At 43.9% G+C, this 13081-nt stretch overlaps 2 protein-coding genes across 3 annotated transcripts in view; both read right to left on the bottom strand.

Moving 5' to 3' along the window:
* Positions 1-686: 686 nt before the first annotated feature.
* On the bottom strand, positions 687-2893 carry ndufa7 (NADH:ubiquinone oxidoreductase subunit A7). Its single transcript, XM_046391935.1, has 4 exons — positions 2758-2893; positions 2463-2512; positions 1665-1802; positions 687-877 (listed from the first exon to the last, which is right to left on the bottom strand). Exons 1-4 carry the CDS (start codon positions 2806-2808, stop codon positions 790-792), a joined length of 327 nt encoding a protein of 108 aa, XP_046247891.1. The 5' UTR covers positions 2809-2893; the 3' UTR covers positions 687-789.
* Positions 2894-4899: 2006 nt separating this feature from the next.
* mast3b (microtubule associated serine/threonine kinase 3b) overlaps positions 4900-13081 on the bottom strand; it is a 28882-nt gene continuing 20700 nt past the window's right edge. For both annotated transcript variants that reach the window (XM_046391687.1, XM_046391689.1), the window contains 16 exons: positions 12910-13001; positions 12403-12611; positions 12087-12225; positions 11734-11866; positions 11479-11644; positions 11150-11251; positions 10894-11016; positions 10575-10687; positions 10204-10370; positions 9744-9865; positions 9396-9596; positions 8737-8963; positions 8428-8550; positions 8179-8315; positions 7630-7814; positions 4900-7478 (listed from right to left, as the gene is read on the bottom strand). In XM_046391687.1, the coding sequence (XP_046247643.1) occupies positions 6418-7478; positions 7630-7814; positions 8179-8315; positions 8428-8550; positions 8737-8963; positions 9396-9596; positions 9744-9865; positions 10204-10370; positions 10575-10687; positions 10894-11016; positions 11150-11251; positions 11479-11644; positions 11734-11866; positions 12087-12225; positions 12403-12611; positions 12910-13001 (3300 nt within the window). In that variant the 3' untranslated portion in view covers positions 4900-6417. The remainder of the gene's footprint in view (positions 7479-7629; positions 7815-8178; positions 8316-8427; positions 8551-8736; positions 8964-9395; positions 9597-9743; positions 9866-10203; positions 10371-10574; positions 10688-10893; positions 11017-11149; positions 11252-11478; positions 11645-11733; positions 11867-12086; positions 12226-12402; positions 12612-12909; positions 13002-13081) is intronic.

Here is a 13081-nt window from a genome sequence, read left to right as displayed (position 1 = left end):
AACACGTCAGTGACACTTTATCTATCACTTATTTATTATATGCACCCACTTAAAACTTTTGATTTTTTTTTCTAGCATGGCACTAAATATGATACACAGCATTCAATGTACACAAATAACTTTCTGGAAACAAAACTATTGATCTTCAAAACTGCTCACCTTTCAGGATGCGTGTTATTAAACAACTTGCCTGTGTGTTTAAGTGTCTGCACACACACACACACACACACACAAACACACACACACATACAGGTGTTTCCAATCCTCTCAGGTGCTGGCTGCTGACTTCACATAACCGAATACTAAAGACGACTATTTTGGTAATTGTTGTATTCTTTTTTTTTTTTTTCTTCTTCACAAAATTTAAAAGGATTTGCTGCCTTTCTTTGCAGTTATTTTATTCTTTTCTACATGTGTATTTTGAGACGTGGACGTCTGCCACTGTGAAAGTGTCGCTAATTTTTAAAACTTTAAGTCCTTTACAAAACAGTTAAAATCAGCTCCACCTCAAGCTTCTACAAATTCAGCTTCAAACACTAAAGATGGGGTGAATGTTTGCGGAGAAAGGTGGCCGAGTCTCATTGCCTGGTCTTAAACAGACACAGTGGGAGTGAGACTCAACAATTATCTAAACCAGAGTGTTTCCACTTCATAATCTTATCAAAATAACCAGCTGGACAAAAAACTGAAATAGAACACATTTTATTCACACTTGCTATTGTACAGGATACGACCAACACAAGCAGGCCTCAGCAGCAGGTCTGGAAGGAGAATTCGGGTTGCTGATGCTCAGAGGTACGGCTGGTCTGTGGAGAGGGATGGCTCCTTATATGAAGAACCCGGGGTCACTGGAAGCTTTGGGGCCGCAGAAACTTGACTACAAGAAATCAGAAGAATCAAGAAGCCACAACTGGTACTTTAATGTTCATTACAGTCAGAATATTTCAGTCATTAGTAATAATCTAGCTGTTTTATTAACTTCACACTCTGCCAGCAAGAGGATCCAGCTCACATTCAAAGACGTCAGATCAACAGGTCAGAGCACTGGAGCATCTTTGGCAGGTGTACCAAACAGGTGGATTAATGTGCGAGTCGCAAAAATGCGCTGAAGTTGCTGATACACATCTGAGTTAGATTTAAGCGTTTATGTGGTAAACTTAACACGTGCTGTGCTGGTTTTTCAAATTAAAGTTCTGACACGGCTTTAAACAAAAGTAACTGCAGAGAGCGAGTGAATCACTCACAGTAGGTCATAAGTTGGTCTAAATTTGTATTTGGATATTTTTTCATCACTTTCCAATAGTTGACATTAACTGGGTAGCTACATGACATTTGAAATCACTTATTGGTATTCAGTCTGTGAGCACATAACATTTCTGGTCATTAACAGAAATCAGGCCCCTGATCAGGTTTGCTTGCTCCACTTTTTTAGCCTAATACAGGCAGGTAAAGATAAAGGTTAAATGGATGCATATGTATACAGATTTTATCCAAAGTGCTTTACAATGTGCCTCTCGTTCCCTATTCACACACACTTAGACACTGATGGTCACTGAGAGCGAGTTGTTGTTCAGTGTCATGCCTGTGGACATGGAGCTGGGGATTAAAGCATTGCTGTTGCCTCGTTATAATCAACATGAAAATGCAATGATTGAGTCGTTTACCTTCCAGCGGTGAGAGCCTTCTGTGAAGACATGACAACTGTGGCGGGTACTGACTCTCTGCGCCCATCTCTTGTGCAGTAGTAGTTGAAGGCGTACTTGTGGCTGGGGCCCACAGGCAGTTTGGGTGGTGGCTGTGTCCTATAAAAAAATAATAATAATTGCACACTTGACTTGACTGTATTTCTGCTGTGAAGAAAAGGTAACTCTGTTCACAACTGTTATAATTACCTAAGCTGAATTTTAGTGTCATATTTTAGTAGACCCACACTACTAAATTCATTTCAGTTGCATTTTTTTGCATGGTGAGAGCATGTTGAGGTGTTTCAGGTACTAGTTGAGATGACGATATAGGATCCATCATGGCCACCTTGAGATATAGCTACATGATAAACTGCACAGTGACTTAAGTTTTTTAATTGAACCATTTCTTTGAATTAACTGACACTTACACGTGGTCTGGCAGCAGGTGTCAAATTTCAAAGCACACAAACGCCACAACTAGTCCTCCTTTGAGTAGCAAAAATAAAAGTTTCACACAGCGACAAAACGTACAGTAGCCCAGTGTTTCAAGTTCAACCACTCATTAGCTGTCATTGTTCAGCCGTGATCGAGACTAACGTTAACTGGCCCGCCAGGTAAGACATCAACACACCACTCTGCGTTGTATAAACGCTATTAAGTGGGCTCAACACGTCCCCAGAGACAACACGAGTGTCTTAGGATGAGTGTATAGCAGCTCCGAGGGGGTGCCGGGTAACCTTAGCTGTCACGGAGAAATGCTAATGCACATTGTCTCACCTCTTTGCAATCTCCTCATATCTCAGCTGCAGTTTTGCTTGCAGGTCGCGCTGAAAAGGAAGCATAATTGCATTAACTTAACTACTGATACTAAATACTACTAAAAAAAGACGCACTGTCAAAACAGACTAGTTAACTATTAGCGGTACCTTCCGTAGTGTAGCTTGTAGCTATCATCTAGCTGACTAGCTATGAAAAGCTCACTAGACTCGTCAGTTTCTGCCTGCTACATTAGCAAGTCTCCGGGAGATAAACCAGCTAGGATATAAAGTTTGTCAGACGTTGTGTTTCTTACCCCAGCTAACAAATTTCGGAGCCTCTGAATGATTTTTGTAGCAGTCGCCATCTTTGCTGTTGTGAAGGACACGGGACTTCTTCTGTGGAATTCAGTTTGTATGCGCGCTAGTGACACCTGGCGGTTTGGAAATAAAACTGCTGCATTACAAACAGTCGGAAAATTTACTTCACCGGTTCCAGATCGAATAATACACTATATGGACAGAAGTATTGGGCCACTGACCATTACACCAGGGCCTGGCTCACAATCTCTGTTCCAGTTTATCCCAATGGTGTTGGATGGGGTTGAGGTCAGAGCTCTGTGCGGATCAGTCAAGTTCTTCCACACCAAACTCAACCAACCATGGCTTGATCTTGAGCTTTGCTTTGTGCACTGGTGGATGGCCATGTTGGAACAGAAAAGGGCCTTCCCCAAACTATTGCCACAAAGTTGGAAGCATAGCATTGTCCAAAATGTCTTGGTATGCTGAAGCATTAAGATTTCCCTTCACTGGAAGTCAGGGGCCGAGCCAAACCCCTGAAAAACAGCTCCATAAACAGGTGTGTCTGGATACTTTTGTCTACATAGTGTATTTACCTCCAAAGGCACATGCACTGACAGCAGCTGAACGGTGCCATAAGGAGGTGGAACACAGAATATTTATCTTTTATAAGATCTCAGTTTTATGTGTCAGATAGTTGCAAACAATGTAGAAAGTGTGAGGTGAAAGAAGTCTGACAGATTTATTATATCTAATTAATATCCCACTCTGTGGCCTATATGAGGCTCAATGAAATTCTCTGCATAGAAAACAATGTAAAAGTACAATGAACTCAACCACCAACGGAGTCAGAATGAGGCAAAGAGAAATACAAATTTATTTTGTTGCACAAGAAAACAGTACGGTTGTGGGGGTGGGGGGGCGACATCACCGGTATACCATGCAATCAAGTATTACAGATGTGTGCTTGTCTCATGCAGCATGCACCGAACAGAAGAGTCCACAGGAGAACACATGCACATGTACAACAGTTTGATCTGCCAGTTTGTTCTTTGAGAGAAGGTTTAACACCAGCTGAGAACCAGCTGTGCAACATGTAGAGACATCGCAAACCAGAAGAAGAAATCAGGTTTTTCAAGCAGAAATCTAACCGCTTGAGCTCACGTATTAAAACCAGCTTGCTCCTTTACATCTATGAAAACAGGTATTTTCAAAGAGCTGATGATAAACCAGTTACTTAAGTGCGTGCAGCACTAAATACTTCTCAGCTTGGTGCTAAATTACTCTTTAACAGTTTCAGAAGAACAAACCAAAAACAGAAATGTTACATCTACAAGTGTCCTGTTGCGTATCCAGTGAGGGTAGTTTCATCATAAACAGCCACAGGATATAAAATGTCTGTACAGTACATAGCATGGTTGTCCACTGTAAACAATTCTGTCACTGCAAAAATAACCGAGCCATTCAGCGACACAGTCTCTCCGTGCTGACACCACAATCCTATAAGGACTTTTTTTTTCTTTTAAGGAGGAAGAAGGACTTGAGTAATATCAATAATTCTGGTTTTATAAACAGAAGACTCGGGAGAAAGTCCGTACAAAAGCCAGCAACAGCGACTGACAAAACAAAAAAAAAAAGAAAAGACAATAAACGTCAAAACTCAGTCTCTGTAGTGGAAAAATGTGAAGTACATCCAGCCTGTACTGGATGTGAAATACTGCTGCGAATCCCGACAAGGTTTTCTATAAAAACTGCCCATTCCCTCAAGCCAGACTTCCCGAAATCCTGGGGCCTCAAATTGTCATTGTGCATATCATGTCCTTCAACACATATGGAATCAAACATCCTGTTTATCAAAATATACATCAATATTTGTACAATACAAAGACATAAAACATTTGATCAAAGAAGCCCTGGGTTTGGATTCAATGTAAGGTTTTCCCTCTGTCATTTTCAGCTTAATTTCAACATTCACTTGCAAAGTTCATGTATAAACAGATTAGTGCATTTCACCCCCCTCAATGTAAACATCACTACACAGTAAATTATGTAGGAACAGGTCTTTTAGGTAGCGTGTCTCTTTCATGCTCATGTGGGGGAGAAAAACAGGGATGAGAAACACACACACACACACACACACACACACACACACACACACACACACACACACACACACCCACATACAAAAACACACGAGGATCCAGCACATTCCCAGGTACAAAATGTCTTGTAAATATTAGTAAAAGACCAAAAAATAAATACCAAAATGTTTCAAACAGAAAAATATTCCCTCCAGGCTCCGAAGAAGACGTAGATTTTTCCTGCTTTGAGTAGGACAAATTATTACAGCGAGACACGCAGCCATGCTGAACCAGTGTTCACGGACGGGAGCAGGAGAAAACAAATAAAAACGAACTTGAGAGACCTGTGCGATACGGCATCATACAAAGTTTCTGATCGAGGAGCCACAAAGCAGGACGTGTCAGGTTCTGCAGCTTCACCCTCATCTTTCATGAGACGTAGTCAAGATACCAGGGTGGAAAAAAAACGATTAAAACACGAACTCCGAAAGGTCTTCATGTTAAATTGAGATTACAAACACAGAAGATTTCAAAGTGACTTCAAACATTGCACTAACGTCACAGCACATAACAGCCGTTTTAAATCGTCTTCGTAACAGACTGTACTGTAAGTCACACACGGACAGTCACGGTGAAACATTCACCTGCACTGACTGCTGCGCCACATTTAAGAAGAACAACGTTGTGACTGAAATCACACTGCAAGCAACATGATCAACAGGTCAGTGGAAGTACTTGGGCCGCTAATCTTTTCATGTCTGCTTCCTGTCAGGCAACTGTAGTTCAGCGCTGCTGTTGCTGCTGTTTCTTCTCCTACTTAAGTTATTGTTTCATGAACAAAATTCAAGAATTCCAGCCATGCAAAACTCTGCAGTCTTCAGAAACTTGTAAATTCCTGCAGTTTCTTTCCATTATGCTGATCAGTGCTTGATAGCTTTAATGTTTTTTTCTTGTAGGTCATCCTGCTGTTAAAGGCTGACGCAAAGCAGCAAAACATCAGTAGATAAAACTGAAGGGTCTGGCTAAAGTGATTGGAAAATGACATATCAACCATGTTGGTCACAGTGTGAACCAAAGGCCATTCTTTGGTTTATGAACATCAAGATAATAGCAGTATTACACATCGGAAACCTGCACTGTTCATATCTAAACTGATGCAAATAAAGAAAAAAAATTGAATCACAATTTCAGCTTTGAAAATGATTTCTTGTACCTTTTGGTCCTTCAACAATTATGCAACTATCTATTCAAAGAGCAGACATTTATTGAAAACAAAGTCAAAAGACATAAAACCACATTTTATGAATAAAAAAAAAACAAAACATTGAGCCTTGGCTATTCAACCAATGAGAGCTCCCCTCTTTCCCTGTTACGAACTCATCATAGTTTACAAACATAATAAATAAGACCAGAGCGCCTGCAATGCCTTGAGGCGAATATTTACAATTACAAAATTCAAGTAAAATCTTGTCCCATTCGCACTCTGCCAGACAAGTTTGTAAATGAGCACAACTTTTGAAAAAAAAACAAAAACAAAACAAAAAAACAGAAGGATATGAGAAGTGGAAATGAGAGCAGCGCTGAGTTATGACGTCCTCAGATGCTTTTTTGTGTAGTGTCCTCTCTGCACTCTGCTGATGGTCCAACCTGATGAACAGCAGAGGTGGTTTCTGCTGTCTGACTGCAGTCAGCAGGAGGACGTCCCGCCTGCTGTGGCTGAGATGAATTGACGGCCACCTCTGGCTCGGGTTGCTCGCCGCTTTCCTCTCCATCTGAACACGGCTCCCACTCATCTTGCTCGCTCTCCGTTGACCCCTGCACGGCGATCTGGGGCACCAGTGTGAACCTCCTCACCACCGGCACTTCCAGCTCCACCTCCTCGCTGGTTTGGGGTCGAGTGAGCACCCAGGCCATCCTGTGATGCTGCTGTTGATGATGTGTTTGGGCTCCTGGAGCTGTGGTTGTCACTGTATCCGTGGTGCTGGTTTTCTCGTCCGGCTCATCAAAGCTCACCTCCTGCACCGCCTCCTGTTTCTTAAAGGAGTCCCGGCGCTCTGATAGGTTGAGCTTTCGCATCACGACCAGCTGCTCAGATCTTTCAGAGTCCCTCGTCCTCTGGCTGCTGATGTATCCCCCCAGCCTGCTGTGATCGGCCCCAGTGTAGGCGCCTCCACAGGTACCCTCTGCCTCCGAGTCGCCCAGCAGGTCCCCCTCACCATAAAACGGCACTTCCAGCGTGTGCCTGCGGGGGGTGTACGACTTCTTGTCTGCATGATACACACCAGATAGCTTCTCCGCGGACTGTACCCTCTTCAGCAGAGGAGATCGAGGCGGCTCGGCACTGCGGGGCCGGACAATATGTCTAACAATGGTGGGTGGGGACAAGGTTTTGCCGTGGTAGGTGTGAAGGGTTTTGGCAAAGCCTGAGAGCGGAGAGGGGGAGCGCTGTGGAGAAAGAGGCTGTGTGGAAGATGAGGAGGAGTTGCAAGCAAGCGGCGAGGGGGGGATGTTGCTGGTTGACTTTCGGCGGTTCACCTTGGTGTAGCGCTGTGTGTTGAGTTTGGAGCCCAAGCCGTGGAGAGAGCTGGGACGGATGTGTGCAGCTGGGGAACTGGGAGAACTGGAGCAAGGAGATGTGCTCTGTGGGGAGTTATTGTCTGGGAAGTAGAGAAAAAAAAAGTTGTACATATCGCACATTACAAGTTGCAGAAACCTCAGTATTTTATTATGGTTTTCAGATGTTGAAATCAAAAACCACCAAAACATTTCACGTCATCATGAATAATTCTGAAGCCACACTGAGCTCACCAAAGGCCTGATGGTCGGGTGCTGGACTCCGGCAAGGTGTGGAGGGTCCGGGTGACAGGCTGTGCGTCGGGGAGCCTGGGAGGCTCTCGCTGGAGGAAACTGAGTGGTGGAGACCTGAGGAAAAGCTGCGACTGCTGTGCATCACTGTGCTCTGCTTGGACAGCTTCTTCAAGATGCTTCGTCGCCTGAGGAGGAACCGAACAGGAGTGTGATATGTGATATGGACTGGCTGCACAGCAGACATTTGGACATGTCATACAAGAAAATTCACTAGTGTATTAATGACTGCTGTATTGTATTGTTGATCTATACAGTTTGGGTAAAAATCTTTACCAGCATAATAGAATATAACATACATTGGATGGAATCTAATACAAAGTAATACCAAGCTGCCCCACTAAACGTCACTTACCAGTATCAGACACTAGAGGGAGACAAAGCATTAACGCGGCTGTGTTTTTCTAACACACACACACACACAGTAGAGAAAAGATGAGTAATGCTGCAGAGTTGCGAAGCCCAACAGAAAACCAAACCTCGGATTCTCACCTGTCATAATTATCTCTCCTCTTGCTCTTCTTGCTGCGACGAGCCATCTTGCCTTTGTTTTTGGTCTTTCGAGCTGGACCCACTTTGATCGATGTGTTCTCAAGCGCTATGGTCTGAAGCGTCACTTTGCTGCCACTCTGCACATTTCAAAAGGCAACAAAGACTGATCCACTTGTGTCAAAAACAAAACAACTTAAAATAAATATCAAAGTGAGTGATGCAGAAGACTGAGTGAGCGAGTTGTTGTACCTTCAGCAAAAGTTCTATCATCTCAGGGTGGACCAGGCCTTGGACAGACTCTCCGTTCACGTGGGTGATGAGGTCTCCAGTGCGGAGCCCTGCCTGGTGAGCCGGGCTGCCCTCCTCCACACTCTGTTAAAACAGCAACACAGTGAGAGTGAGGAGAGGAGGAGAGTTTGATGCGAGCATTACATAACTATTGTTATACCTCTCGCTTCTGGTTTAGTGTCATCAGAGTAAAACACACTACTTGAACGGTTAAAGCTGTGTGTGTTTTCAGGAAGACGTCAGTGTTAAGCCTTGTGTGGTGACACTCACCGACACCATGTGATGGACTGTGTACACATCACTGTCGCCCATATAGACACGGATGGCTTGCAGAGTGAAGCCGTACTTCTTTCCTGAAGTGTGGATGACAATGGGAGGCCTCAGGCTGCCGGGGCTGAGCGTCAGGTCGCGGCTGGGGGACGAGTCACGGGACGAAGGGTTGGAGGACAGGGAGCGCGGGGAGATGGGACTGGGCTGGAGCCCGCCGGGCGAGTCATCTGAAACGAGCACAAGACCACTGCCCTCTGAAGGTGTCCACAGAACAATCACTGACTTTTTATAAAAAAGTTGTTGTGAAAATTTGCGTTATGAACCTCTCCAGAAAGACGGTGCTGCTGTTGAAAATATTTTTTAACCACCTAAATTTGAATGATACACAAATAGTTAACATTCAGGAGTATCCAGTACAGTTCATTTTCCTTCATTAGGAAATTCTAAACAATGGCCTGTTTCACTTCCATGATTACAAATATCAGACAATATTGTAGGCTTAGATTTAGTTAGTCTACGTAACAGGAAGTGTTGTGATCTGTAGTCTTTTGTTTAATTAACTGTTTTGTCTTTAACTTAAGCAGTTATAGTGTACATATTTAGATCAGTTTCCCCCCCCAAACATTCTCAAGTTCAATAACAATGATAACCTTGTGTACCTGTAGTGATGATGAGAGACAGGGCTGAGACGGATGCCGACTTGGGAACCTTCCCTCCACAGGGAAGCCGCTGCCTGTCTGGTGTTTCCAGCTGGTTACCGAATCGTCGAGGGCCTGTGGGCTCCTTGGGAGATGAGTGTTTGGCCCCGGTACTGTTGCTGCGAATCCTGATCCTCCGAAGGTTTGACACAACCACCTCAGCTACAGGAACCACAGGTGATAAAGGTAAAAAAAACAATAAACAAACAAAAAAAGCAACAAATACACTCACTGCTCGTGCCTGTAATAGAAGCATGGCTGTACAGTTTATTGTGAACAGAAATGTCAGAAACATCAGCCTGGATTTACCTTCATCATCTGTGGAGAGGGCAAAGCGGGGCATCGTCTCCAGGCTGTGGGTGCTGCTCATCACCAGAGGACTGGTGCTCCTCTCAGACTGGGAGGAGCTGGATGAGGCCCGAGGGCGAAGACTACAAACAGCCAAAGACCAGTTGAACGGGAAAATCCAAGTGATCACACAACAATGCGCCGTGTTTTGGTCGGGAGAGCGTTCTTAAAGGGCAAATTAATCATTCATTTCATGCAGTCTTTCAGCAGCAACTTTATAAGTAACCTGGCGACAAAGTTCCAATCAATTACAAAAAGCACAAAGCAATCCAAAATGCTACAATAGGAGTCAAAGCAGTTTATGGTGCACAACAATTAGTCGATTCATTGATTAGTTGAAAGAAAATTAGTTGCCAACTAGCTTTATAATCGGTTAATCATTTCAGTCAATTTTCCCAACACATCTTAGACTTTCACCCACCTCGCCATGCGTCCAGCATGTCTACGCTCAACGCTGCCCTCTGCTGGACTCAAGGAGGTACTGAGTCCTCCCATGTCCCCACGGTCCTCCTTGTCCTCACTGTGGCTGCGGTCAGAGGAGAAGCTCAGGTTGGACGGCGTCGCCAGGTGTTCTGTGCTGCTGTAAACCTGAGAGGTTGACCAGGAGAGACGATGCGAGAGAGCTGAGCTTAGTATTGATGAGCTTCAAGATGATGGACCATATGGGAACATATTTCTTTTCAATATGTCTGTTGAAATACTTCGGTAAACACTGTCAGCGTAATGTTTCAAGTTTTGTTTCCACCAGTAATTTCACTCTTTGAGCCTTCAGCGCTCACATGTGGCCCTCACCTTGCTGAACCGATGCGACCACGAAGCAAACTGTCTGATTTCCAAGGAAGACTCTTCATCATTGGTTTCCTCATCCTCGTCGGACGCCAAATGATGGTAACGCTCTGAACGAGCTGAAAACGGGGAAGAAGAGAAGATTTCAAAGAAAATTCTTCAAAGAAATTTCCACAAAGGAAGGAAGCCACTACAAATGCTTTGCTTTGCTGTTACACTAGCAGACAGAGAGTGTTTGTCTACCCAGCTTAAAATGTGTGAAAACACTCTTTAAGCGCGAAGTCAGAACTAATTAGAATGCAATATAATCTCAACTGTAACCTACTGTCAAAGTAACTGGTGTCGTCCTCCGCCTCCAGCTGAGGGATGAATTCAGCTTTCTGCCTCAGGAGTCCATTCCAGTCAATACCCAGAAAGAAAGGGTGTTGTTTGACCTCCGCGGCGCCACCTACAGCAACACCACAGTTCTAAAAACACTGCAACCTCAAGAATTCAATAAAACTCAAAAGGCAAAATATATTTAATTCAAGGCCATCAGCTGTAGCTTTTCATTCTTTAATCAGCAGTTAACTGAGCAGTACCAGTTCCTAGTCGGTCTAAAGGACTCTGTCTGAGCAAGCGGGTGATCAGATCCTGGGCATCAGCAGGTAAGGAATCGTCTCCTTCAGGCCAAATGATCTCATCTGCCAAAAAACAGAAAAACAAGTTAGACTGATGAAATGAAATCATTTTTGCAGTGTCAAAAGTCAGTCTGAAGACGGCAAAACAGAAATTTTGTATTTTAAAATGGCAAATTATTTGCCTCTATTGGCTCTCTTTAAATTTGGCCACCAATGCAACGATGACAAGTAGTAAATCGTAAAAACCAACTTCTCTATTAAACGACTGATCTCATTTTTTGGCAGCTCACCACTGACAACTTGTCCGAAAAGCTCCTCAGGTGTGTCTCCAAAGAACGGAACACAGCCGACCAGGAATTCATAAAGGATGATCCCCATCGCCCACCAGTCCACTGGCTTCCCATAGCCTTGTCTGAGGATCACCTCTGGGGCAATGTACTCTGGAGTGCCACACACCTTCACAAACACACCAACGCAAGTCAGGGCAACAGAAACCACTGTCGTCGTTTGTCTCACACGCTAAAAGACACTTTGTACAGTCTCACCTGTTTGTCTACAAACTCTCGTGTGTCTTTCTCGATGTGACCCTCGTACAGGTTGGTGGCCATGTTCATCAGGCCAATTTTAGACAGGCCGAAGTCTGTCAGCTTGATGTGTCCCATGGATGTGATCAATAAGCTGTTGGAAAACCACAAAATCATCATCCTCAACATAAGCAGACTGAAGACCAGGCCATGACCTTTCAGTAATTTAATGCTGTTGAATTCAATGAATGCTAAAGTAAAGGAAGAGCATTGAGTCAGAGGCGGGCCATACTCAATAGATTAAGCAAAGACGCTGCTGTTGTCATGCAAAAATCTTAAACAGGAGTGAAGTGGGAGCTGATTTGTGTTCTCACTTGTCAGGTTTGAGGTCCCGATGCACGATACCATAGTTGTGAAGGTACTCCAAGGCCAGGACTGTTTCAGCAAAGTACATCCTTGTCATTTCTACAGGCAGTGGACCCATGTTCTTAAGCAGGTTGGCACAGTCCCCACCTTAACGAAACAGAAACCCATAAGTGTTGTGTTCACTTCGGCATCTGTTGCCTCGACTAATTTCTGATTATTTTATCGCTACATTATCACTTACTGTAAACTGTTCTAGTTGAGACAGAGCTCTATGTCTAAATCGCCAACATGCGGATCATTAACAGCAGTCTCGCTCCACTTTACCTTCCACATACTCCATGACCATGCAGAGGTGCCGTCGTGTCTCAAAAGAGCAGAACATGGAGACAACAAAGGGGTTCTCAGCAAAAGTTAGGATGTCTCGCTCCACAAAAGCCTGCTGGATCTGGTTCCTCAGGACCAGGTTCTGACGATTTATCTTTTTCATGGCAAATCGTTGGCGGGTCTCCTTGTGACGGACCAGATACACGGCCCTGTCAAAACCCACATGAGCCACATTAGAACTATTGTGTTTACACTAAACAGCAAAAAGGTTTCAAGAAAACCATTGGAAACGTGGGCCAAGCGGCACAAACTCACTGGCTCTTTGAGCAAAAGGAGGCCTTAAGTGTCTGATGTGATAAGTAGAGATAAGAGAGACTTGATATACTCATGGACATGTTTGTAGTTCTTGGTTTAAAATAATTTCAAAAAAAGGTTGTAACAAGTCTTGTGGAAGACGAATAAACACAGGTGAAGTAAATTCACATAAGAAAGTCCCTTTCTTCTTACCCATAAGCTCCGTTACTAATGAGTTTGATTGTTTCAAAGTCACTTTCAAGAGGTTTCCTTCGAGTTGGTGTGAGCGTCTGTGGGGCTTTACTCTATAGAAAGGAAGCAGAAACATGATGCTAAAACAAGCAGTACTGTCATACTGATTATTACAGTGTAGTCAGTGTCCCTG

Source organism: Scatophagus argus, chromosome 6 (genome assembly GCF_020382885.2).
Source record: "Scatophagus argus isolate fScaArg1 chromosome 6, fScaArg1.pri, whole genome shotgun sequence".
Lineage (NCBI taxonomy): Eukaryota > Metazoa > Chordata > Actinopteri > Scatophagidae > Scatophagus > Scatophagus argus.
This window is presented reverse-complemented; position numbering and strand designations above follow the sequence as displayed.

Excerpts from the sequence above, each read along its gene's own strand:
- ndufa7 (XM_046391935.1), bottom strand. The coding sequence starts at position 2,808 with ATGGCGACTGCTACAAAAATCATTCAGAGGCTCCGAAATTTGTTAGCT. Across the intron at positions 1,803-2,462 it reads TATGAGGAGATTGCAAAGAG|GACACAGCCACCACCCAAAC; the intron begins GTGAGACAATGT and ends ATTTTTTTATAG. Across the intron at positions 878-1,664 it reads AAGGCTCTCACCGCTGGAAG|TCAAGTTTCTGCGGCCCCAA; the intron begins GTAAACGACTCA and ends GATTTCTTGTAG.